This window comes from Neoarius graeffei, chromosome 6 (assembly GCF_027579695.1).
Source record: "Neoarius graeffei isolate fNeoGra1 chromosome 6, fNeoGra1.pri, whole genome shotgun sequence".
NCBI classification, from domain to species: domain Eukaryota; kingdom Metazoa; phylum Chordata; class Actinopteri; order Siluriformes; family Ariidae; genus Neoarius; species Neoarius graeffei.
Genome location: NC_083574.1, coordinates 70356657 through 70379707, shown reverse-complemented (window position 1 = coordinate 70379707; position 23051 = coordinate 70356657). Strand labels below are relative to the sequence as shown.

General features: G+C 40.5%; 1 protein-coding gene across 1 annotated transcript in view; it reads right to left on the bottom strand.

The window, feature by feature from the left end:
* chd2 (chromodomain helicase DNA binding protein 2) overlaps positions 1-23051 on the bottom strand; it is a 221237-nt gene that overhangs the window by 87021 nt on the left and 111165 nt on the right. The window contains exons 7-21 of the mRNA XM_060924378.1: positions 18032-18257; positions 8813-8913; positions 8663-8704; positions 7683-7852; positions 7347-7471; positions 6195-6411; positions 5967-6056; positions 5669-5859; positions 5171-5359; positions 3463-3625; positions 3210-3362; positions 2607-2678; positions 2202-2351; positions 1962-2110; positions 1745-1841 (exon numbers count right to left, since the gene is read on the bottom strand). Coding sequence (XP_060780361.1) covers positions 1745-1841; positions 1962-2110; positions 2202-2351; positions 2607-2678; positions 3210-3362; positions 3463-3625; positions 5171-5359; positions 5669-5859; positions 5967-6056; positions 6195-6411; positions 7347-7471; positions 7683-7852; positions 8663-8704; positions 8813-8913; positions 18032-18257 — 2135 coding nt within the window. The remainder of the gene's footprint in view (positions 1-1744; positions 1842-1961; positions 2111-2201; positions 2352-2606; positions 2679-3209; positions 3363-3462; positions 3626-5170; positions 5360-5668; positions 5860-5966; positions 6057-6194; positions 6412-7346; positions 7472-7682; positions 7853-8662; positions 8705-8812; positions 8914-18031; positions 18258-23051) is intronic.

The following is a 23051-nucleotide window of genomic DNA, read 5'->3' as shown; positions in this document are numbered from 1 at the left end:
TTAAACGAAAAGAAAACTTCAGGAAAAGGAAAGCATTTATTTTATTTATTTATTTTTAAAAGGAAAGTGAGTTCAGTTGCACCAGTCCTCCCGGAGTGAGCCAAGGGTTGTTGCTAAAACCCGGGACAGAATGGGATAGGACACATCGCTCGGGCAGTGACCTCCCCGCAGTTGTTGCTAAAACCGGTGACGTCCTGTTCCGTCCCACATTTTAGTAATTGCCTGAGCCCAGCAGTAATGGTGGAATGCACAGTATGAAGAAAAGTGAATGAGTGGAGCAGCCGTCTTATTTCTAAACTGGATATTGCTGCCATCTTGCCCTTATGTGGAAGAAGTGAATGAAAGGAGAACTGAACGAACAACTGAAAGTGAGATTGTTTCAAAACAAATCGGCCACAAGATCGGCTTCAAGAAGCGAGAACACAGATGGGTAAGCTCCGACTCTCATTTGGATAAAAAAAAAAAAAACGTTTACCTGCATTTAGATTAATACGTGTAACTTGTACTGTGTGTTTAAGTTACCGGTATAAGATTATTTAATTTGCTTCAGAATGTGATTGTATTGCCTGCGACCCTGTAGAACAGGATAAAGCGGCTAGAGATAATGAGATGAGACTGTTCTTAAGTTTCATTATTAGTGTGATTCTGCAGAGAATCATATTGTTTTTAAGTTTATATATATATATATATATATATAAACTTAAGAACAATATGATTCTCTGCAGAATCACACTAATAAAACTTAAGAACAGTAGTAATAACATTTGTAACTAGAGATGCATTTCTGCAAGAAAATGTGAATGAGATTGCTCTACAGGGCAAAAATAGGGAAAAAAAGATGGGCGCAGCTCGTGAAGCCTGAATGTACAGTATGTGTCAGGTGACTTGTTCTGAGCTATGAAATAATGTTTGGTGGCTGTCTGGTGAAGCGTGACTGAGCTGGAGGACCTTGATTCCAAAACGTCTTGCACTTCCATCAGGCCAAAAATACTACATTCAATTTGAGGGGACAACAGGAAAACAAGAAAATGAGTGCACTGTTCCAAAAGCTGTCTACACTATTCAGGCACAGGATGGACAGGTTGACGTTAGTTTGGGCTTATGCAGTCTCACTACTACTACTACTAATAATAATAATAATAATAAAGATAAAACTACTGGATAACAATTGTGTGACTGCTTGTGCAATCCCACTAAATGAAACAACTAGAGACCAGCAATCACACAGTTATTAATCTTGCCTTAAATTTATTGAAGAGCACATTATGATTTATTTAGGACTCAAACTTTCAAGTTTGTAACTTTACTTGAATATATCAGTTTTGACTTGGGACTTAAATGCCAAGACATGGGATCTACTTGTGATTTGCAAAACAATGATTTGTTCCCACCTCCAGTATCACGTGGTACCAAATATTAGTATCACAGCATTTTTTTTTTTAACAAGCATGAGTAAATGAGGCACAGTATCAGAACAATACCATATTTGGTACATACAAACTCTCGTGGTTACCAGAGGACTAGCCTCCCACTGCAATCCTAGCTGTACAGGTGAGAGACTGAGGGCTACAGAAATGGAGATCGGCGCTGCCCAATGTGCCTTAACGGCCTGGTTAGTACTGGGACAGGAGACTGTCTGGGAAGACCAGGGCATGGCACAGGAAGGACCTTAGACTTTTAGATCATATTTGATATCAATGCATCCCTAGTTGCCACACAAAACTTGTTAATAATAAATGGATACCTGTGGTTCTGATTCCTCCCCCTCAGGTTCTTTAAACAGATCTTCTGCCCCAAACTTTAAGATAGCTGCCAGCTCCTCCTTGTTAAATGGATTTGAACTGGAAATATTTCATATGTTGTTCAGAACTATATAATGTTTTCATAAAAACTGCTATTGTTAATGGTTTCAATAACAAGTACATTTTTTGCTATTGAACAGAAATGGAATACAAGCTCACTTTGAATTGCCAGAGTTGTTGTCTAGTATTGTTCTTCCAGTGGTATCCATTCTCTGTATGACAAGATGGTCTAGCACCATCTTCTTCTTTGCCCTTTCAATAATATCCTCCTCCACAGTGCCTTTTGTGACCAGACGATAAATATTCACCTAAACAGGGAAATAAGATGCACATTAGTGTGCAAATACCTGCAATATCTCTCTCAAAAAGTGTCTGAGCTTCATGAGTAAGACGTATTACCTGTTTTTTCTGGCCTATTCTATGGGCTCTGGCCTGAGCCTGCAGGTCATTTTGAGGGTTCCAGTCAGAATCAAAGATGACCACAGTGTCAGCTGAGGCCAAATTAATGCCCAAACCTCCAGCACGGGTGGACAAGAGGAAACAGAAATCCTGGAGCAGAGGAAAATTGAGCACTAAGAGCATATTAACAACTTAATTACATTAAATTACAGTGGACGACATTCGTCTAATTTCATCATATGCCTTTCCCACTTTCCTAGTGTAAATAAAGTTTAATACAATGCAGAAATATTACTTAAGCAGTATATTTCAAGGAAAATATCATACCCTGATACAAAGAACTGAAAAATTACACTGCCAGCAAAACCTTGTGTGAAGCCATAGCCATCCAGTTATGGTACATACCTCAGAACCCTCTGCATTAAAGTGATCAAGTGCTTGTTTCCTTAGCTCTCCCTTGATGGAGCCATCCAATCTCTCCACGTAGGGGAAAAAAGGAGCCAAAGAGATAGTCAACACCATGTCAAGTTAGGAGGCCTAATGAAACTACGGTCGCAAATTTGTCACTTTGTCAATTTAGGACATTTGTTCTCCAAGTAAGTGCTGGAGTAAAAAAGGGAAAATGTCCACAAGTGTTGCCCATAACACTGTTTTGTCCAAGCTAGTGTACATTTAACATGCACACGTGTGTGTGCATACGATAAAAGTAGACCATGATAAAAAAATATCACTGCAAGCCTGTCAGCCTCCAAACATACTGCCTCACCACCATTTCAGAATTCAGCTCATAAACAGTACAAGTAAAATAGCATTAGTACAATGAAAAATATAAATAGGTAAATAAATAGGAAGATAAAATAAGCATTACCATAGACAAAATAAACATTACCACAGAGAAAACTAGTGATATTAGAATTATGAGTTGCAAGATGATCATGAGAATGTCACACACAAGTTAAAATTTAATCTACGAGAAGAAAAATAACACCAACATATTTTTATTGATACCTGAAAGGTATAGCGTTTCATGGCCAGATAATCAGCTAAGATGTCCAGCATACGGACCATTTGAGAAAAGATAAGTACACGATTGCCTCTTTCCCTCAGTCTTGTTAGCAATTTATCCAAGAGCACGAGCTTTCCACTACCACGGACCAGTGCCTGCCCCGGAACAAAATGAATTCAAATTAGAATTCAACTGAATGATGTCTACAATAATTTATGGCTTTAAAGCAGACCGTCTTCCTAAATATTGTCTTGCCTGCAAGTGCTCCTGAGGATTCTCATGTTCTGCCTCATCTAACTGCTTGATGAGGAAGGCATGATTACAGCATTTCTTCAGCTCCATAACAATGTTGAGAAAGCCTGAGGAACTGCCTCTGGTGCCTTTAGAGAGGGCTTTGTAATTCCTTGTGAGAATCCATCTTAAATAAGAGAGGAGGAGAAAAAAAAAACCTCATAAGACAGCATAAAAACAACTTAAAAAGGTCCATAGGCAAGGGTCGGAGGTGGAACGTACAATATCAACTTTATTTTCTAGAAGAACGACCCAAAAAGCGAATTCAATCTTCCTGGTGTCTAATTTCACCCTAAAATTGAATAAAACGGTTAAAATATACTGGTTTGCGCAAGTTCAGAAGGTTTGTTTACATCTCACTTGTGCGCACTTTTACCGCCAGGGGACAGTCGTTGTGACGTCATTCAAGGCAAACAGACTGGGAGCAGTTCTGTGTTTACTTGCGAACCGAGCACACGTGTATGGACTTTGGTCGTGAGAGGTTGTGTAAAATGTCTGAAAGCGATAGCGATTTTCAAGTAGGAACTCTCCAAATTGAATATCGAGAGGTGAAACCATATATGTATGAACCTAAGGCCGTTGCGAAGCGATCGGTGAATGTGGCTTACTGGTTTGACCGTGCAGCCTCAGAATCGGACAGCGACTCGGCCGACTCTGATCGCGGTGACCCCGGACCTCAACAAGACTCGTGCCCAAATGATTTATCCTGGTAGTTATGATAAATTCCTACTTTCGTCGTAATACTAAATAAGAGCCCTTTTGAAGAATAATTAAACCACCCTCCCTAGTGAATATAGGTAATGACTACTTGACAGTGCGCCGGTAGGCCACATTAGCCTGCCATCCGCGGCATTATACTATTTATAGCCTACTCTAAGCAAGGAAATATCCCTTTGTTTCATTTCCACAATGATTGTACAGGATCCCTCAGGATTCTTGACTTGTCAATTGCAAGCAAAGGTAAAAATGTTCACCTCCAATCTTCTCCTTTTTGCTTGAGCATTGCTGGTCCGTTTCTTCTTTGACTGCTTGATTTTGTTTCACGTGCACAATCCACTCTCTCCGCCTCTTTTCCTCTTTCGGAAAAAGCCAATCCTCTGGCTTCACGTGCACAATCCACTCTCTCCACCTCATCTCCTCTTTCAGAAAAAGCCAACCTGCTCACTCTGCCTCTTCTCCTCTTTCGGAAAAAGCCAACCCACTCGCTCCGCCTCTCCTCCTCTTCCGGAAAAAGCCAATCCACTCTCTCCACCTATTCTCCTCTCTCGGAAAAAGGTAAAAATTTCTTCCTGAACCGGTCCCGTTATTACAGTTCACCGCACAACAATAAGGCATGGTTTTTCTTTGGAAATTCCCGAACGCACGTCTGCACTCAAGCCGAACGGCAATGCAAGTAAACGGAAGTGGACTCAACTCAAGCGGTTTGTTTGTCTTGAATGATGTCACGCGCCGAGTGGTCACGAAAATCGCCAAACAGAAATTCGCCGCGATCCACACTAACTTATTTTAATTATTACTTATTAACAATACTTCTTGGGACCAAAAGAAAATTACAGAGGGTTTTTTAACATATAAAGTTTCAAATGTGCATAAATTGAAAATCGTTGCCTATGATCTTTAATACCCCAAAGCAAAACTTGAAGTTAGACAGAGTATACAAAACAGGTCCTACTTGTAGAACTGTTTCTGCTGGGCGGACATGTCCACTCGGAGGATTTGCTCCACTTTGGCAGGCAGAGATTTCTCCACGTCCTTTTTTACACGACGTAGAAGGAAGGGCTCAAGCACTTTGTGCAGGCTCTGGTAGCCATTGTCCCTGCCCTTACCATGCTCTTCTTCAAAATCCTCCCACAACTCAAACCTGAAACAAAGAAAAGGTCAAGAATTCCCATGTGCAGAAATTCTTTCAGATTTGGTATAGAAGCAATATTTTAACAACAACAACAACAAACAATACTACTACTAATACTACAATATTACATTTTCTTTTATAGCTATCTACTTTGCTTTTATGTTTACACAGTTCAAGTTCAAATACCAGTGTATCACCTTACATCTAGTGTTGCCACATAACACAGATTGAGAACTCCACAATATAAATTTTTGCATCTCAGTTGTTGATGAAACTTTAGACTAGTTAAGAACAGTAAAGAAGCAGAGCAGGACCTACTTCTCAGGCATAAGAAAGTGCAGGAGCGACCACAACTCTTTGAGTGAGTTCTGCAGCGGTGTTCCTGTTATGAGAAGCCTGTGGTTGGATCTGAAATCTATTAGTGTTTTATACAGCAGTGAGTCATCATTCTTCAGTCGGTGAGCCTCATCAACCCCAAGAAATGCCCAGTTTATATTTCCCAAAACACCCTGCAGTAACAAGAACAAAAACTGCCATTTTTTTCAACGCAAACACTGACAAACTACAACTACATAAAGTGCGTACCGCATTAGTCTAGAAAATATATTCTCATCACCTTATCTTTCAGTAGAATTTCATATGTGGTCAAAAGTGTGTTGAACTTTATTCTTTTGGTCTGCTGGTGAACCCACTCATAATCGCGAATCTATAGAACACAAAAATTTAAAAATAAAAAAAAAAATCCCCCCCCCCCAAAAAAAAAATCAATTTGACAAAACAAAGCATTAAAACAGGAACTGCACAGAAAGCAAAGGCCCATATTGACATTGAAGTGCATTTGTACCGTCTTTCTGCTCAAAACATCCCCCAGGTAGACCACAACATTCATGTCAGGAGCCCAAGTACTGAACTCGCGCTGCCAGGAAGTGAGTGTGGAGAGGGGCACAACCAAGAGGAAGGGCCCATACAGCTGGTGCTGATGGAACAGGTAGGAAAGGAATGAAATGGTCTGAATGGTCTTCCCCAGGCCCATCTCATCAGCCAGTATAACACTGTTACACCTAGACAACATAAGTGAACCACATTAGCAACTGACACAGCAATACAAATAAATTGACAGACAAACTGAGGGCAATGTACAAAAGTATTTTTTTAAAAAAACATGGATTGTGTCATGTAAAATTTAAGATCATCCGTACACATAAAAACTCAAGTACATAATAATTTAATAATATTCATATACATTATATTGCCAAATATTTGTGGACACCTGACCATGAAACCCTTATATGCTTGCTGAGCATCCAATTCCACATTTAAACCCCCTTTGTTACAAGAACCTCCACTGTTCTGGGAATGCTTTCCACTAGCTTTTGAGATGTGGCTGTGGAAATCTGTACTCATTCTGCTAGAAGGGCATTAGAAGTCAGGGCACTGATCTTGGGCAAGAAGGCCTGGCATGCCATCCAAATCATCCCAAAAGTGTTCAGTGGGGTTGTAGTCAGGGTTCTGTAGAGATCACGCAAATTTTTTCACACCAAGCATGGCAAAGCATGTCTTTATAAACCCTGCTTTTTGCACAGGGACATTGTAATGCTGGAACAGGTTTGAGCTAGGCCATAGTTTCAGAGAAGGAAATTCTTAAATGTTACAGCATATAAAAACATTCTAAACAAATCATGCGCTTCCAATATTGTGGCAACAGCCTAGGGAAAGCCCATATATGGGTGTTAAGGTGAGATGAATCCATACATTTGGCCATATCTTTGAGATACATTTAATGTATCTAAAAAGATTTTTTTTTAACTTAAAAGTATAGCATACAAAGAGCAAAGGCTAAGCTATATATCTGAGGTAGTTTGCACAACAAATGATACTTACAATTATGCAATTTTTTTGGTCAATGTACCTAAGGCTACAGAAATTCAACTGATGAATTAAATTAAAAAATATAATATGGAAAAGGTAAAAAACTTCAATAAAACACTCAAGGTACCTGCACCAAGAGTGTGCAAGCCAGTTCAGCCCATCTAACTGGTAGTCTCTCAGCTCCAAATTCTCATCTCCAATATATGAAGGCTGCTTCTTCAGAGCCAAAAATCTGGGCCTCTGTTTTAACACCTTCAAGAGGTTAATGCAGAGTTAGGAAATGGCTTGATTCTGATTTACCAAAATACAAGATTCTAAAGATTAGATGCAAGCTAAGCAACATTGACCCATTTTTATCAGCAACATTAAAAGCAGCATGAATGCCATATAAGTAATGACCCCCCCATGAAACTAGAAAAAGCGATTTAAGAGATTAATAAAACTGCCTAAATAAGCCTCTTACCTTACAGTCTTTGGAGGGCATGGTCTTGGAGACATTCCTGTTGTTGAAACTATCTATGCAAGACTGGAACTTTTTACTTATCAAGGCACCATCTTCCCAAGTACACTCTGCGTAGGGCAGACCCATCCACTTACACAAGTATTCAGGCTCATTAGATGTGGTTTTATGAGCTGTATCAAAAAAGGTAATGATAAAAAGGATTTGTCTAATGACATTAGTAAAAGCCACATACAGTACTAGTCAAAAGTTTGGAAGAAGGCAAAAAAGTCCACTAATTAGCTTTTGTCAAGGCACGCTTGTTAATTGAAAAGCATTCCAGCTGACTACCTCATGAAGCTGGTTAAGATAAGGACAAGGTAAACTGTGGCTGCTTTTTTTTTTTACTACACACTTTTTTGGTTACTATATAACCAAACACGTTTCCATATGTTATTTCACAGTTTTGATGTCCTCAGTATTGTTCTACTTGTTCTTTGAGCTGCTTCCCCACATTTGATTTGGCATAGGTTTTTACACCCTTCCTGACGCAACCCTCCCCAAGCTATCTGGGCTTGAGACTGGCATGAAGTACGCACTGCAACTCCAGTGGCTGGATATTTTAATCTGCATGGGTGGAAACCGGAGAACATGCAATGAACCTGTCGGCTGTGAGATTCGAAGCCAGAACCTTCTTGCTGTGAGACAACAGTGCTAACCACTGCACCACCATGCTGCTTCAGTATTGTTCTACAATGTAGAAAATAGTCAAAATACAGAAAAATCTATGAATGAGTAGGTATGTCCAAACTTTTGACTGGTAATGTATATTTGATTTTTTTTGTTAAGACCAACCAAACTACATGAAAGGAATAATTATCCTACAAACAACATGAATTAGATTCATTACATGAATTAGTTTGTAGTTGGTGTTTTGCAAGAGATCATTTTACATGTTCCGTTCCCCTCAAACTCTAATTCTTAGTGAATTAAAAAGTACTTACAGGGAAAATCAGAAGCCACCTGTGACTTCCCTGTTTTCATTGCTGGGGAAAAAAAACATTTTAAAAGGTAGAAAATTACAAATTCAGAAACAAAATATTTTCAGACCATTCAGCATAAACCTTTAATCAAAAAGTACCCCCTGCACTTACCAATGACTCTCTCTACTATCTGAAACTGCTTGTTCAGATCAATGTTTAACTCTTGCTGGCAATTGTAATACTCCAAGTCCTCAGGTGAGGCTTTTTTCAACCTGTGAAAGGCCAAATTATGGGCTTTAATTAAAGCTTTATAGACACTTGATGGCTATATAGAACACTCAAGGATATTAATACCAAATTAACACTAACAAAAGAAAATGAATACTAACATGCAATCATTCAACAGTCATTTGTAGAAATCATAGTTTGATCTATGAAAGCAGTTTAACCCTTTTTACCAGAACAACTGACTTAATGGGCATTTTTAATCAATATTCATTTCATTCATTTTCTGTACCGCTTATTCATTATGGGTCATGGGTAAGCTGGAGCCAATCCCAGCTGACATCAGTTGAGAGGCAGGGACAGGTTGCCAATCCACTGCAGGGCTAACACCGAAATGAACATCTGCATTCACGCCTATGGGCATTTTAAAGTAGCCAGATGACCTAATCCACGTCTTTTGGACCGAAATTAAATAAACAAATCATTCTTCTTTCGGCTGCTCCCGTTAGGGGTAGTCACAGCGGCTCTGTCCCACATATCTAATTTGGCATAGTGATAGAAATGTATGTTTGGTATGCTTGAACTGATACAGACTGGTCTGATCGCCACTTGTTCTTGAAACTGGTATAGGTGGTCCTGACTGCTACTTGTTTTGGTTAGTTAAATCCTTGAGATTTATCTTCGCTCGCATGTTCTGCTCTCTGCTTAATGAAGGTTATGCTAACCAGTAATGTATTTCTTCTTTTCATAAGACTATGATCCTGACTGGTGATGTAATGGTACATAATGTCTCTCTTCTTTCATATAATAGTGTAGTCTAAACCAGTGATGTAATGCTTCATCACCCATTTACGTTATGCTTTGATAACTTGGCTTCATCGATTAAGTCATCATCCAATCACATAACTATAACACACTCTTGAATGTAAAGATATACTCCTATGTCTGACAATAAACTGAGAAACATCTCTGAACAGCTGTGTCTGCGTTAATTACTATTTGCTCCTGGATCAATCCGTGAGACAGAATCTCCCGAAAATCTGTGAGGCAGAATCTCTTAGGTAGTAGAGGTCTAAATTCCTAGATCATACTTTGTAAATTCCTTTGCTACAGACAGATAACAACCTAACACATAGGTTTACACTGGATGCTCTTCCTGATGCAACCCTCCCCAATCTATCTGGGCTTGGGACCAGCACCAAGCTTGTACAGTTCCAGTGGCTCGGTATTTTACCTCATCTGCATATCTTTGAACTGTGGGGGAAACTGGAGCACTTGGAAAAAACCCACACAGACATGGGAAAGTGTCTACATAGAAAGGCCCCAGTCAGCCATGCGGTTTGAACCTGGGACTGTCTTGCTGTGAGGTGACAGTGCTAACCACTACACCACTGTGCCACCCAAGTCTATTATAGGATTAGTCAGGAGACTCTTGGCTTTCATTCTGTAGATTTGTGTCTGAAGTTGCTGTGCAGGGTGATGGGAAATTGGAGGGTTGCGAGCTCCCTGCTGGGCAAATACTAGTGCACCTCAAAAAATTAGAATATTGTGAAAAAGTTCAATATTTTCCATCAGTTATTTAAGAAAGTGAAAACGTTATATACTAGTGCATCTCAAAAAATTAGAATACCATGAAAAAGTTCCTTTTTTTCATAATTTAATACAAAAAGGTAAACTTTCATATATTCTATATTCATTACATGTAAAGTGAAACATTTAAAGCCTTTTTTGTTTTAATTTTGATGATTATGGCTTATAGCTCATGAAAATCAGAAATCCAGTATCTCAAATTATTAAAATATTCCCTAAGATCAATCAAAAAAAGGATTTACAATACAGAAATGTCCAACTTCTGAAAAGTATATTCATTTATACACTCAATATTTGGTTGGGGCTCCTTTACCATGAATTACTGTATCAGTGCGGTGTGGCATGGAGGTGATCAGTCTGTGGCACTGCTGAGGTGTTATTGAAGTCCAGGTTGCTTTGATAGTGGCCTTCAGAGTATCTGTATTTTTGGGTCGGGTGTTTCTCATCTTCCTCTTGACAATACCCCATAGATTCTCTATGGGGTTCAGGTCAGGCAAGTTGGCTGGCCAATCAAACAGTAATATCATGGTCAGCAAACCATTTGGTAGTAGTTTTGGCACTGTGGGTAGGTGCTAAGTCCTGCTGGAAAAGGAAATCAGCATCTTCAAAAAGCTCGTCAGCAGATGGAAGCATGAAGTGCTCTAAAACCTCCTGGTAGATGGCTGTGTTGACTTTGGACTTGATAAAATACAGTGGACCAACACCAGCAGATGACATGGCACCCCAAATCATCACAGACTGTGGAAACTTCACACTGGGCTTCAAACACCTTGGATTCTGTGCCTCTCCACTCTTCCTCCAGACTCTAGAACCGTGATTTCCAAATTAAATGCAAAATGCACTTTCATCTGAAAAGAGGACTTTGGACCACTGAGCAACAGTCCATTTCTTTCTCTTCTTAGCCCGGATAAGACACTTCTGACATTGTCTCTGGCTCAGGAGTAGCTTGATATTAGGAATGCGAAGTTGTATCCCCTTTCTTGAAGATGTCTGTTCGTGATGGGTCTTGATACACTGACACCAGCCTCAGTCCACTCCTTGTGAAGCTCTCCCAAGTTTCTGAATCAACTTTTCTTGACAATCCTCTCAAGACTGCGGCCATCCCTGTTGCTTGTGCACCTTTTCCAGCCACCCTATTCAGCAATGACCTTTTGTGGCTTACCCTCCTTGTGGAGGGCATCAGTGATCATCTTCTGGACAACAGTCAAGTCAGCAGTCTTCCCCATGATTGTGGTTGTGTGTACTGAACTAGGCCGAGATACACTGTGTTCATACTGTTTTACTCAAACTCGAAATGAAATATTCTAATATTTTGAGATTTTTTTTTTATGTTTTTGCACTGTATGCCATACTGATTAAAATTAAAATAGAAAAATGCTTGAAACATTTTAGTTTATGTGTAATGAATCTATAATATATAACATTTTCACTTTCTTAAATAACTGATGGAAAATATTGAACTTTTTCACAATATTCTAATTTTTTGAGATGCACTAGTATTATGAATGAATGAATGAATGAATGAACCCTTTATTGTCACTGTTGCCAGTGAAATTGACCATCAACCTGTCCTTACAGAGGGGGAACAGGACAGGAAGACAGGGATAAAAGAAAAGGAAACACAACATGAGGAGAGATAAGGAAAAAATAGACTCATTATAGACATTACACAAACTAAAATATTTCAAGCATTTTTCTATTTTAATTTTAATCAGTATGGCATACAGTACAAAAACATAAAAAAACCATCTCAAAATATTAGAATATTTCATTTCGAGTTTGAGTAAAACAGTATGAACACACTGTATCTCTCAGTCTAGTTCAGTACACACAACCACAATCATGGGGAAGACTGCTGATTTGACTGTTGTCCAGAAGATGATCACTGATGCCCTCCACAAGGAGGGTAAGACACAAAAGGTCATTGCTGAAAAGGGTGGCTGGAAAAGGTGCCCAAGCAACAGGGATGGCCGCAGTTTTGAGAGGATTGTCAAGAAAAGTTGATTCAAGAACTTGGGAGAGCCTCACAAGGAGTGGACTGAGGCTGGTGTCAGTGTATCAAGACCCACCACGAACAGACATCTTCAAGAAAGGGGATACAACTTTCGCATTCCTAATATCAAGCTACTCCTGAGCCAGAGACAATGTCAGAAGTGTCTTATCTGGGCTAAGGAGAGAAAGAAACGGACTGTTGCTCAGTGGTCCAAAGTCCTCTTTTCAGATGAAAGTACATTTTCCATTTAATTTGGAAATCACGGTTCTAGAGTCTGGAGGAAGAGCGGAGAGGCACAGAATCCAAGGTGTTTGAAGCCCAGTGTGAAGTTTCCACAGTCTGTGATGATTTGGGGTGCCATGTCATCTGCTGGTGTTGGTCCATTGTATTTTATCAAGTCCAAAGTCAACACAGCCATCTACCAGGAGATTTTAGAGCACTTCATGCTTCCATCTGCTGACGAGCTTTTTGGAGATGCTGATTTCCTTTTCCAGCAGGACTTAGCACCAGTGTTGGGCACGTTACTTTCAAAAAGTAATTAGTTATAGTTACTAGTTACTTTTCCCAAAAAGTAACTGAGTTAGTAACAGAGTTACTTTGTCATTAAAGTAACTAATTATCAGGGAAAGTAATTATTCCGTTACATTTTGTTACCCCCCCCCAAAAAAAAAATCAAATTAAATTCAATTAGTGTAATCATAATAAAAGTGAATGCTAAATGTGTTTAATGACTGAAATGGACACTTAACAGAACCAATCAGTAACATTATCTACACTATATTAATATTTTTGTGGGACAATGTGAGAAGACATCTATCAAATTTAATATATTTTTGTAGTTATTAAAATTGTTACTAATTACTGGCCACTGACAAGGACAAATGCTTTGTTCCTTGACATAATGTGCATTTCACATACACATTTTTGCCTTTTATTTCAAGTAATGAAAAGCAATGGCTGTATTTCCAGTTTGAAAGTGCAGTCTTGGGCTGACCGCTCGCCATCGCTGTGTCTTCTGATTGAAAGAGTGCGCAGTAGTGCAGTAGGCGTGGCCTACCTATGCATGTTGTCCAAATCTACTCTGATTGGCTTACTGTGCCGTTGTCTCGTGTCTCCCCGCCCCACACTAAAGCAGAGTAAAGAAAGGCTGAACGAGCAGCGTGCCAGATGAAAACAGCTTTAATAAAGTAACGCATAGTATTTTATTGTAAGTAACGGGAACGGCGTTATAACGATGTAAAAAGTAATTAGTTAGATTACTCGTTACTAAAAAAAGTAACGCCGTTAGTAACGCCGTTTATTTCTAACGCCGTTATTCCCATCGCTGCTTAGCACCTACCCACAGTGCCAAAACTACTACCAAATGGTTTGCTGACCATGATATTACTGTGTTTGATTGGCCAGCCAACTTGCCTGACCTGAACCCCATAGAGAATCTATGGGGTATTGTCAAGAGGAAGATGAGAAACACCCGACCCAAAAATACAGATACGCTGAAGGCCACTATCAAAGCAACCTGGGCTTCAATAACACCTCAGCAGTGCCACAGACTGATCACCTCCATGCCACACCGCATTGATACAGTAATTCATGGTAAAGGAGCCCCAACCAAATATTGAGTGTATAAATGAATATACTTTTCAGAAGTTGGACATTTCTGTATTGTAAATCCTTTTTTTGATTGATCTTAGGGAATATTTTAATAATTTGAGATACTGGATTTCTGATTTTCATGAGCTATAAGCCATAATCATCAAAATTAAAACAAAAAAAGGCTTTAAATGTTTCACTTTACATGTAATGAATATAGAATATATGAAAGTTTACCTTTTTGAATTAAATTATGAAAAAAATGAACTTTTTCATGGTATTCTAATTTTTTTGAGATGCACTAGTAATTTACACCTCTCCAAAATAACACTGGTGCAGAACTAAAAACAGACAACAGAACTAAAAGCTTTTTTGATAATAAAAAAATTTAAACCCAAATAAAGACTTTTATAAAGGTTAACTTCCTTACGTACCTACAAAGACACAAATCCAGTTCATTTCCTGTTTTATAAATCATACACATTTCCATAGGGATACAGTCCAACATCATTGAAGAAGAAAAAAAAAGTTCCACATTCACTCAGATATCACCAAGTGCATTTCAATGCCCTGAAATTTAGTAATTAGCCATACATTTTATTGATGCACATTCAAAAATAGTGCTTTCTTCCTTGGCTATGCTCAACAAACCGTCCTATAAATTTTAATATGTCAGTCTTATTTGACTGACACCCACATGGACCAACTGCATAAACTTTTAGCTTTAAAACAAGACCTCACCAGTCAAGATTGACTAGTGTGTTATAGCACTATGTAAAACTTCTCCACTCCCATTTTTACATGCACTATTGGCTGGAGCTGGCGGTCAGTGAGCCCAGACAGACCAATCAGCACTTTGTAGCACCAGATGGTGTTTGTGCAAGAAAGATTTTTTTTGGGGGGGTGGGTGTTACTTTTAGTTTTAGTTTCAGTGTTTGCCTGCTTTGTCATCTTATAATGGTGATGTGTTCCAGAAAAAGCCTGAATCTGTCAGAGGATTTGGAACAGTTATTTAGAAGTGGTGAGGAATTTTAGGGATTTTAGGAGCAAGATAGTGCGGATTCAGACTGAACCTGGTCTTTGTCTGTGAAGATTCTCAGTCATCCAGGTCATCGTAAACTGTGGGTGGTAAAAGAGAGCAACTGGACTTGCTTGAAGATTCTTGAAGACGTTTCACCTCTCATCCGAAAGGCTTCTTCAGTTCTGTCTGACTAATAGGAGTATCGGTATTTATCCTCTCATGGATGAATAGCAATCCTAAGGTTTCGTTGAGTCATCCTGTTGGTGTGGGTCACTGGGGGCTAGGTGTGAATGGCCTAGAGAGTTGTTGGGGTGATCAATGGGTTGTTGGTTCTCTCTGTCCTCCTGTGAGTCACTGAAAACAGCTGGGTTTTGGTGTGCATTCAGTTGTCTGGGAAGTGTGCCAGGACTCTGCTGTCCATCTTCATCTTAACAAGGGACACTCATTTCAGGATTGCAACATATGCGTTTTAGCCAGAGAGGATCGTTGCTATAAGAGAGGAGTTAAAGAAGCCATTTTTGTCAACCTGGAATAGCCATCACTGAACAGAGGTGGTGGTCTAAGACACCATTTATCAGCCACCTACAATGCAGTCCTTGGCACACTTCCCAGACAACTGAATGCACACCAAAACCCAGCTGTTTTCAGTGACTCACAGGAGGACAGAGAGAACCAACAATCCATTGATCACCCCAATGACTCTCTAGGCCGTTCACACCCAGCCCCCAGTGACCCACACCAACAGGATAACTCAACAACACCTTAGGATTGCTTTTCATCCATGAGAGGATAAATACCAATACTCCCTATTAGTCAGACAGAACTGAAGAAGACTTTCGGAGAAGCGGTGAAACGTCTTCAAGAATCTTCAAGCAAGTCCAGTTGCTCTCTTTTACTACCCACAGTTAACCTGGTGTTTGAACTGTAAGTAAGCTTTGTTGCTTTCTTTCAATTTTTGCTTGTAGTGTGGAAATGCCTTTTTGTAGGCAATGTGGAAATTAATTTTTGCAAGTAATGTCACTGCATTCCCCCCCACCCCCACATGCGTCATGGAGCTGCATTTTTTCTACACGCAGCATGGAACTGCAGTCCCCCCCCCACACACACACACAGCATGGAGCTGTATTTTTTTTCCACACACGGCCTGAAAGCGTTTTACATCTTTCCCATCAAGTAGTAGCCTAAACGGCAAATAAACAACAGCAAATTTGATAGATAAATCTAAATATTACAGAATTATTATATAAACATACTGTAATAGCCAATTTAGTATTTACTAATAGTGATTTTGGGTACTTATTGTACATTGTATTTGAGAACGTATTCTGAAACCTGCAAATGAGCAGTGTCAAAGACAATTAGCAGAATGACCAGTTAAAAGAAACCACTGGCTATATCCACTTTTACACAGACATTCCACAATATTGCCATGAGGAAAGACCCCTCAAATATACAGGCTTTGGTTGTTTCCACTGAACCAAACAAAGCCAGCATAAAGCCACACCAGTGTGTGCGTGTTTTTTTTTTACATAGCGTGCCAGCGTTCTGGAACCAGAGGTATGATGTGCAACACAACAGAGTGTCTGTACTAGAGTGATGTGTAACATACTATATGTCAGAAATACAAATACCCCAAGCATACCAGCATTATTTTCAAAACAATAATGGTGGGTGAACTGAGTGTTGTGTTTTTACTAGCCATGCACATTTATACCGCTTTTCAAATACAAGCAAAGTTGCTGAGCAATGTTTTTGTTCGATCAGAAATAGGTTGGAGGAGAGACTGAAGCGGGAAGAGATTCAAAGCAGCATGCAGATGTTTTACTGGCTCTTTCATGTGAAGAGTCTCAGGAAGCAGCTCTTAGTGACGTACAGGGCATACTACCAGCATCACCAGGTATGGCAAGACTATTTAAATGCAGGTCTTGTGATGTGTCCATTTATTATAGCGGACTATCCTTGTTTCACTGAGTGGTGATGTCAAGGACAGCCAAGCTCTGTGATGCCCATTAGTCTTTAACTTTTTTTTTTTGTCCAGGTTTTTGTGTAATTTTGTTCATATTTTGCATTCACTTGTTTGTATTTTGTACTTTCATACTTGTAAATACTTATTTTTGCCTCCTTAAATCCAACCCCACATCCATGTCACAGAAGGTAATAGCAGCACCTTCTGCATGCCTATATTCCATCAGAGCGCTAACCAGGCTCTAGTGTTGATTTCAGTAAGAGCTAAATGAGATGAGTAAGTTTTAGACTATTTATGAAATTGCACATTTTGTAACCGAGCATTTCATGCTATTGCCATGTGTCATTTCATTTTGTGCCATTTTCTCTGATTTTTGGTGGTTTGTACCATTTGGACGTGTCCTTTTTAGCAATGCCTGCCATTTCGAGAATTTGTTTGCTATTTTTTGAGGCTTTGTCTCATTTCTAGAGGTATGTCATCAATGGGAGATGTTTTGTGCTGTTTGGGAAGGTTTTCTGTGACATTTAGTGGTGGGTTGTGCCATCTGGAGATGTTTGTGTGTGTGTATGTGTGTGTGTGTGTGTGTGTGTGTGTGTGTGTGTGTGTGTGCAAAAATACACAACTTTAGTGGCTGAAGATATCTTCAAATTTTGGATGCTTAGGGGCATCTCAGAGAGCAGGAATGGGATTAATATCCCCATTTATTTTGAAGATCTAAACATTATGAAAAAAAAAATAGTGTTTTTGGAACTTTTCTCTGAATATATTGCCCCTAGTTAGCTAGGTACAAAAAAAAATTCTTATGAAAAAGATTCTTAAAGCCCTGAGTGTCTAGTTTCATATGAGCCACTGACCACTACTGAGTGTGAAATGACAAATTCAATGCTGAATACAGTAACCCCAAAAATAGTTGGAAATTCCATTTTTGGCCTCTGGTAAAAAGGGATAAACAAAAATTATTTGTTTCTGAAGCTAATATACAGACCATGCATGTTCAAATCTCACCAAGCATTGAGCTCGTCATTTTTCTTCTTAAAGTTTTCCAGTTTTTTCATTCCTTTGGCCTTTTGCTGAGTGAGAGTGTCCACACTTTCCCATGTGTTGTGGATGTAGGACCATCCCTTCCATTTGATAAGGAACTGAGTCTCACCTTCCTCCTTCTCAGGTTCAAAATCTGCTCCGGGGTCTCCACTGGCCTCTACAGCATAGAGTGTGGTAGCAGCTCCAGTAGCTGTGTACAGGGAGACAGGATTTTTTTTATATAACTATCACAGAATTTATACACAAGCTGAAACAGTGACAGGACAATATAATGCAATGGAAATCTGAAATATTTACACTTATTTAAAATTATACTAGTAGAGACAACACAGGTAGATTTGTATATTTAATGGAATATTCTCTGAAAAATCAAAATGTTGAAAAATCAGCCAAAAGTTCTGGAATGCTATAACAAGATTAGGCAAGCTTGCCTAATCTTGCGGCATGGTGGTATAAGTGGTTAGCACAGTCGCCTCACAGCAAGAAGGTTCTGGGTTCAAGCCCAGCGGCCGGTGGAGGCCTTTCTGTGTGGAGTTTGCATGTTCTCCCCGTATCTGCATGGGTTTCCTCCGGGTGCTCCAGTTTCCCCCACAGTCCAAAGACATGTGGTTAGGTTAATATGGGACGACCTTGGGCTGAAGTGCCCTTGAGCGAGGCACCTAACTCCCAACTGCTCCCCAGGCGCTGTTAGCATGGCTGCCCACTGCTCTGGGTACATGTGTGTGCTCTTTACTCACGTGTGCGCGCGTGTTCACTGCTTCAGATGGGTTAAATGCAGAGAGGAATTTCACAAGTGTGTGATGAATAAAGTTGTGCAATCTTTCTTTCTTAGTTTTGATAGACAGCCACTGGCAGCAGAGCATTTGTCATACAAGTGTCAACAGCATTTCAACCACGGTGAAGCAGTCATTTACACCGATCAACATTAAAACCACCTGCCTAATATTGTGTAGGTCCCAGTTGTGCCACTAAAACAGCTCTGACTCGTAGAGGCATGGACTCCACAAGACCATCAATCGGACTTCTGTCCAGCACATCCCACAGATGCTCAATCGGATTAAGATCCAGGAAATTTGGAGGCCAAGTCAACACCTTGAACTCCATCATGTTCCTCAAACCGTTCCTGAACAATTTTTGCCGTGTAGCAGGGCACATTATCCTGCTAGAGGCCACTGTCATGAGGGAATACCATTGGCATGAAGTAGCATACTTGATCTGCAACAATGCAGGTAGGTGGTATGTGTCATAGAACATCCACATGAGTGCCAGGACCCAAGGTTGCCCAGAGCATCACACTGAAAACATCAGAAAATGTGATTCATCAGACCAGGCCACCTTCATCCATTGCTCCATGCATGGGACTGTGGGCTACACAGTCCTATACGCAGCAAGTTACAATGCACCGCGTGATACCTTTCCATCATAGCCAGCATTAACTTTTTCAACAATTTGTGCTACAATAGCTCTTCTGCGGTATTGGACCAGATGGGCTAGCCTTCACTCCCCATGCACATCAATGCACTTTGGGCACCCATGACCCTGTTGCTGGTTCACTGGTTGTCCTTCCACGGACCACTTTTGGTAGGTACTAATCACTGCATATCAGGAACACGCCACAAGACCTGTCGTTTTGGAGATGTTATGTTATAACCCAGTCGTCTAGTCATCACAATTTCACCCTTGCCAAAGATTCTTAGACTTGCCCATTTTTCTGCCTTTCAACAAATCAACTTTGAGAACTGACTGTTCACTTGCTGCCACTGTAAAGAGATAGTTATTCACAATACCCATCAGTGGTTTTAATGTTATGGCTCATTGGCATACGTAGGGTAAAAAATTATGCATTATTAGCCCTTGAAAAGTAATTTAGAGTTTTGAGCAATGCCCAGTATTTCAAAAGAGATGCTGAAGCATAAAAAAATGCCATTTATTATGCTTCATACAACATTTCATGTGACCCTGCCTAAAAAAGGACACATGGCCTTTCTTCAGAGCCTGAAAACTTGCAGCACTAATTTAAAACAAAAATATGTTATTCAATAAAGAATAAAAAAAAATTGGTACCCTACTCAAATAATGTAATACTGCATTCTACTGAATCTCAATACAACCATCAAAAAGTGGAAATCTAAATTTCTGAATGAGATTATTGTACTTCTTTTGTAAGAATATGCAATCCCATTCCACTGTACTGAACTCAAACTGTATCGTTATACTGCAATGCGTCAGATATCCTGTAGAGTTCTCTGACTATTATCTATCTATCTTGCAAATAAGAAGCAAGAATCTTCATTGGGGAAAGAATGTCTCCTGAAGACTTTCCTGTGCTGGGAACCTTTGCAAAGCACTTTGCTTGTTACAGAGCACTTACAACCAAGACTCCTCACACAAGTTAAAAATAAACTAGGAAAAACTGTACATCAAAGATTATGTTTTTTAAAATCTGATTATTATTATTATTATTATTATGGTGCAAGCACTGTAGGTGTAAGGACCCTACTGGATCCGTAAGGATTTTTTTTTTCAAGACTTGACCACATTTTAGATGGTTCCCATGGGCAAAAACTCATGAAATTTGGCACATACATCAGTGCTTGTGGTGGATACTCAGAGACAGAGCTTTGGCCCCAGGTGTGGCCCAGTGACTACAGCACCACCATTTGTAACGGAGTCTTGTGTCCGGCATATAGTTTCACATGCATATACCAAATTTGGTACACACATGGGTTTCCTTAAGACAAACATATTTGAAAGTTGCATATTTGTAATATATATTTCTATTACAAATACTTGTAATACATATTTACATATTTGTAACGCACATATTACATGGGAGTACACGGGGTAGCTTGCTAGAGGTAGTACCTTTGTTTAACCCAGCTGTTGCATGCTCTGACACCAATGACGGAGCATGGATGGGATCACTGGTCCATAGCAAGCTACTCAACCCTCACTTATGGCTCCAAGTAGCCGGTTGTGCACGCCGGTGGCCATATCCCGGGACCTCCACTCGACAGTGGTGCTAAACTAAGTGAGGGGCTACGGCAGCTTCCTGTCGTAGTTGCGGCAGGGATGCTTAAGTGCACGTAGTCTGGAATGGCTGAGAAGGCATAAGAATCACAACCTTGGTCAACGGCTTTGATGGCGGATCCAGCAACCTCAAATTGATAGCACCCCACAAGGGCAGATGGGACCCTCAGCTCCTTAGCGACTCGTCTAGAAGGCAACTCCTGTGACAAACCTGCGACCAGTCTTCTCACCACTTTGTGGCTAGTTTAGCACCAGTGGACTGGGACTTCCGGTGGAGAGGGTGGATCTTGTTCTGCACAGGCAATTTTCGCCATACATTCAGTTTGTGCAGGTCGTCTCGGCCAATTCAAGTCCTGCAGCGATGGAGAAGTGGTGACAGGAACAGGTAGAGGATGCTACTGGGAGTTTCTACCCACAACTCTACACACAGGCAGCTCAAGGGTGACGGTCGTTTGGCTAAGAACCTGGATAGATTAGCTGTTTGTATCCTCCTTGGGTGTCCGAGCAGGCCTTTTAAGAACAGCACTGCTCTCCCCAATCAGGGGAAGGGGCAAGAAAAGGAGCCCTAAATGTCGCCTATTCCATTCAACCCTACTGGGTGGCCGCGCCCAGTTGGGCATCCAGCTCTGCGGTAGGAAAAGAGGAAAGACTAGGACTGATTTTTGGATCATGGAATGTCCACACTCTACTGGACAATGACAACAAGAAAGAGAGAACAGCGATAATAGGATGCACGCTCTGCAAGTATCGCATAGACGTGGTGGCCCTGAGTGAAACAAGGTTCTCAGAGGAATCAAGTTTAGAAGAAATCAGTGCGGGCTACACCTCCTTCTGGATAGGAAAACCAGATGGTGTTCCTCATACCTCAGGTGTTGGCATCGCTATCTGCACATCCCTGGTGCATAATCTAGAGTTGCTCCCAAAAGGGATCACAGATAGGATTATGTGAGAAGACTGGTCGCAGGTTTGTCATAGGAGTTGCCTTCTCCTAGACGAGTCGCTAAGGAGCTGAGGGTCCCATCTGCCCTTGTGGGGTGCTATCAATTTGAAGTTGCTGGATCCGCCATCGAAGCCGTTGACCAAGGTTGTGATTCTTATGGCTTCTCAGCCGTTCCAGACTACGTGCACTTAAGCATCCCTGCCGCAACTACGACAGGAAGCTGCCATAGCCCCTCACTTAGTTTAGCACCACTGTTGAGTGGAGGTCCCGGGATATGGCAGCCGGCATGCACAACCGGCTACTTGGAGCCATAAGTGAGGGTTGAGTAGCTTGCTATGGGCCAGTGATCCCATCCATGCTCCGTCACTGGCGTCAGAGCATGCAACAGATGGGTTAAACAAAGGTACTACCTCTAGCAAGCTACCCCATGTACTCCCATGTAATATGTGCGTTACAAATATGTATTACAAGTATTTGTAATAGAAATATATATTACAATATATATACACATTATGGCTCAAACTAAACCGCCGCCAAACTTATGCTACCATAATTGGCGTCTACACACCAATGATGACACACACTGAGGAAACCAAAGATGCCTTCTACGAGGAACTCAACAGTGCCATTTTGGCCATGTAGAAGGAGGACAAACTAATCCTCCTGGGTGATTTTAATGTGCGTCGGAATGGACCACAGCTTGTGGCCCAAGGTGCCTGGAAAACACAGCCTAGGTAAATGCAACTCAAATGGAGAGCTTCTTTTGTCCAAGTGCGCTGCTCATAACCTCTTCATCACAAACTCGGCCTTCCAACAAGCTGACAAACATAAGACAACCTGGATGCACCCGAGATCCAAGCACTGGTGTCTGCTAGATTATGTTATCATATGTCAGCGGGACAGAAGCGACGTAAACGTTACTCACGTCACAAGAGGCAGTGGCTGGCTGTCAGACCATCTATTAGTCAGAAGCATTATGAAACTACAAGTTGCACCACCAGAGAAGAGGCAGTG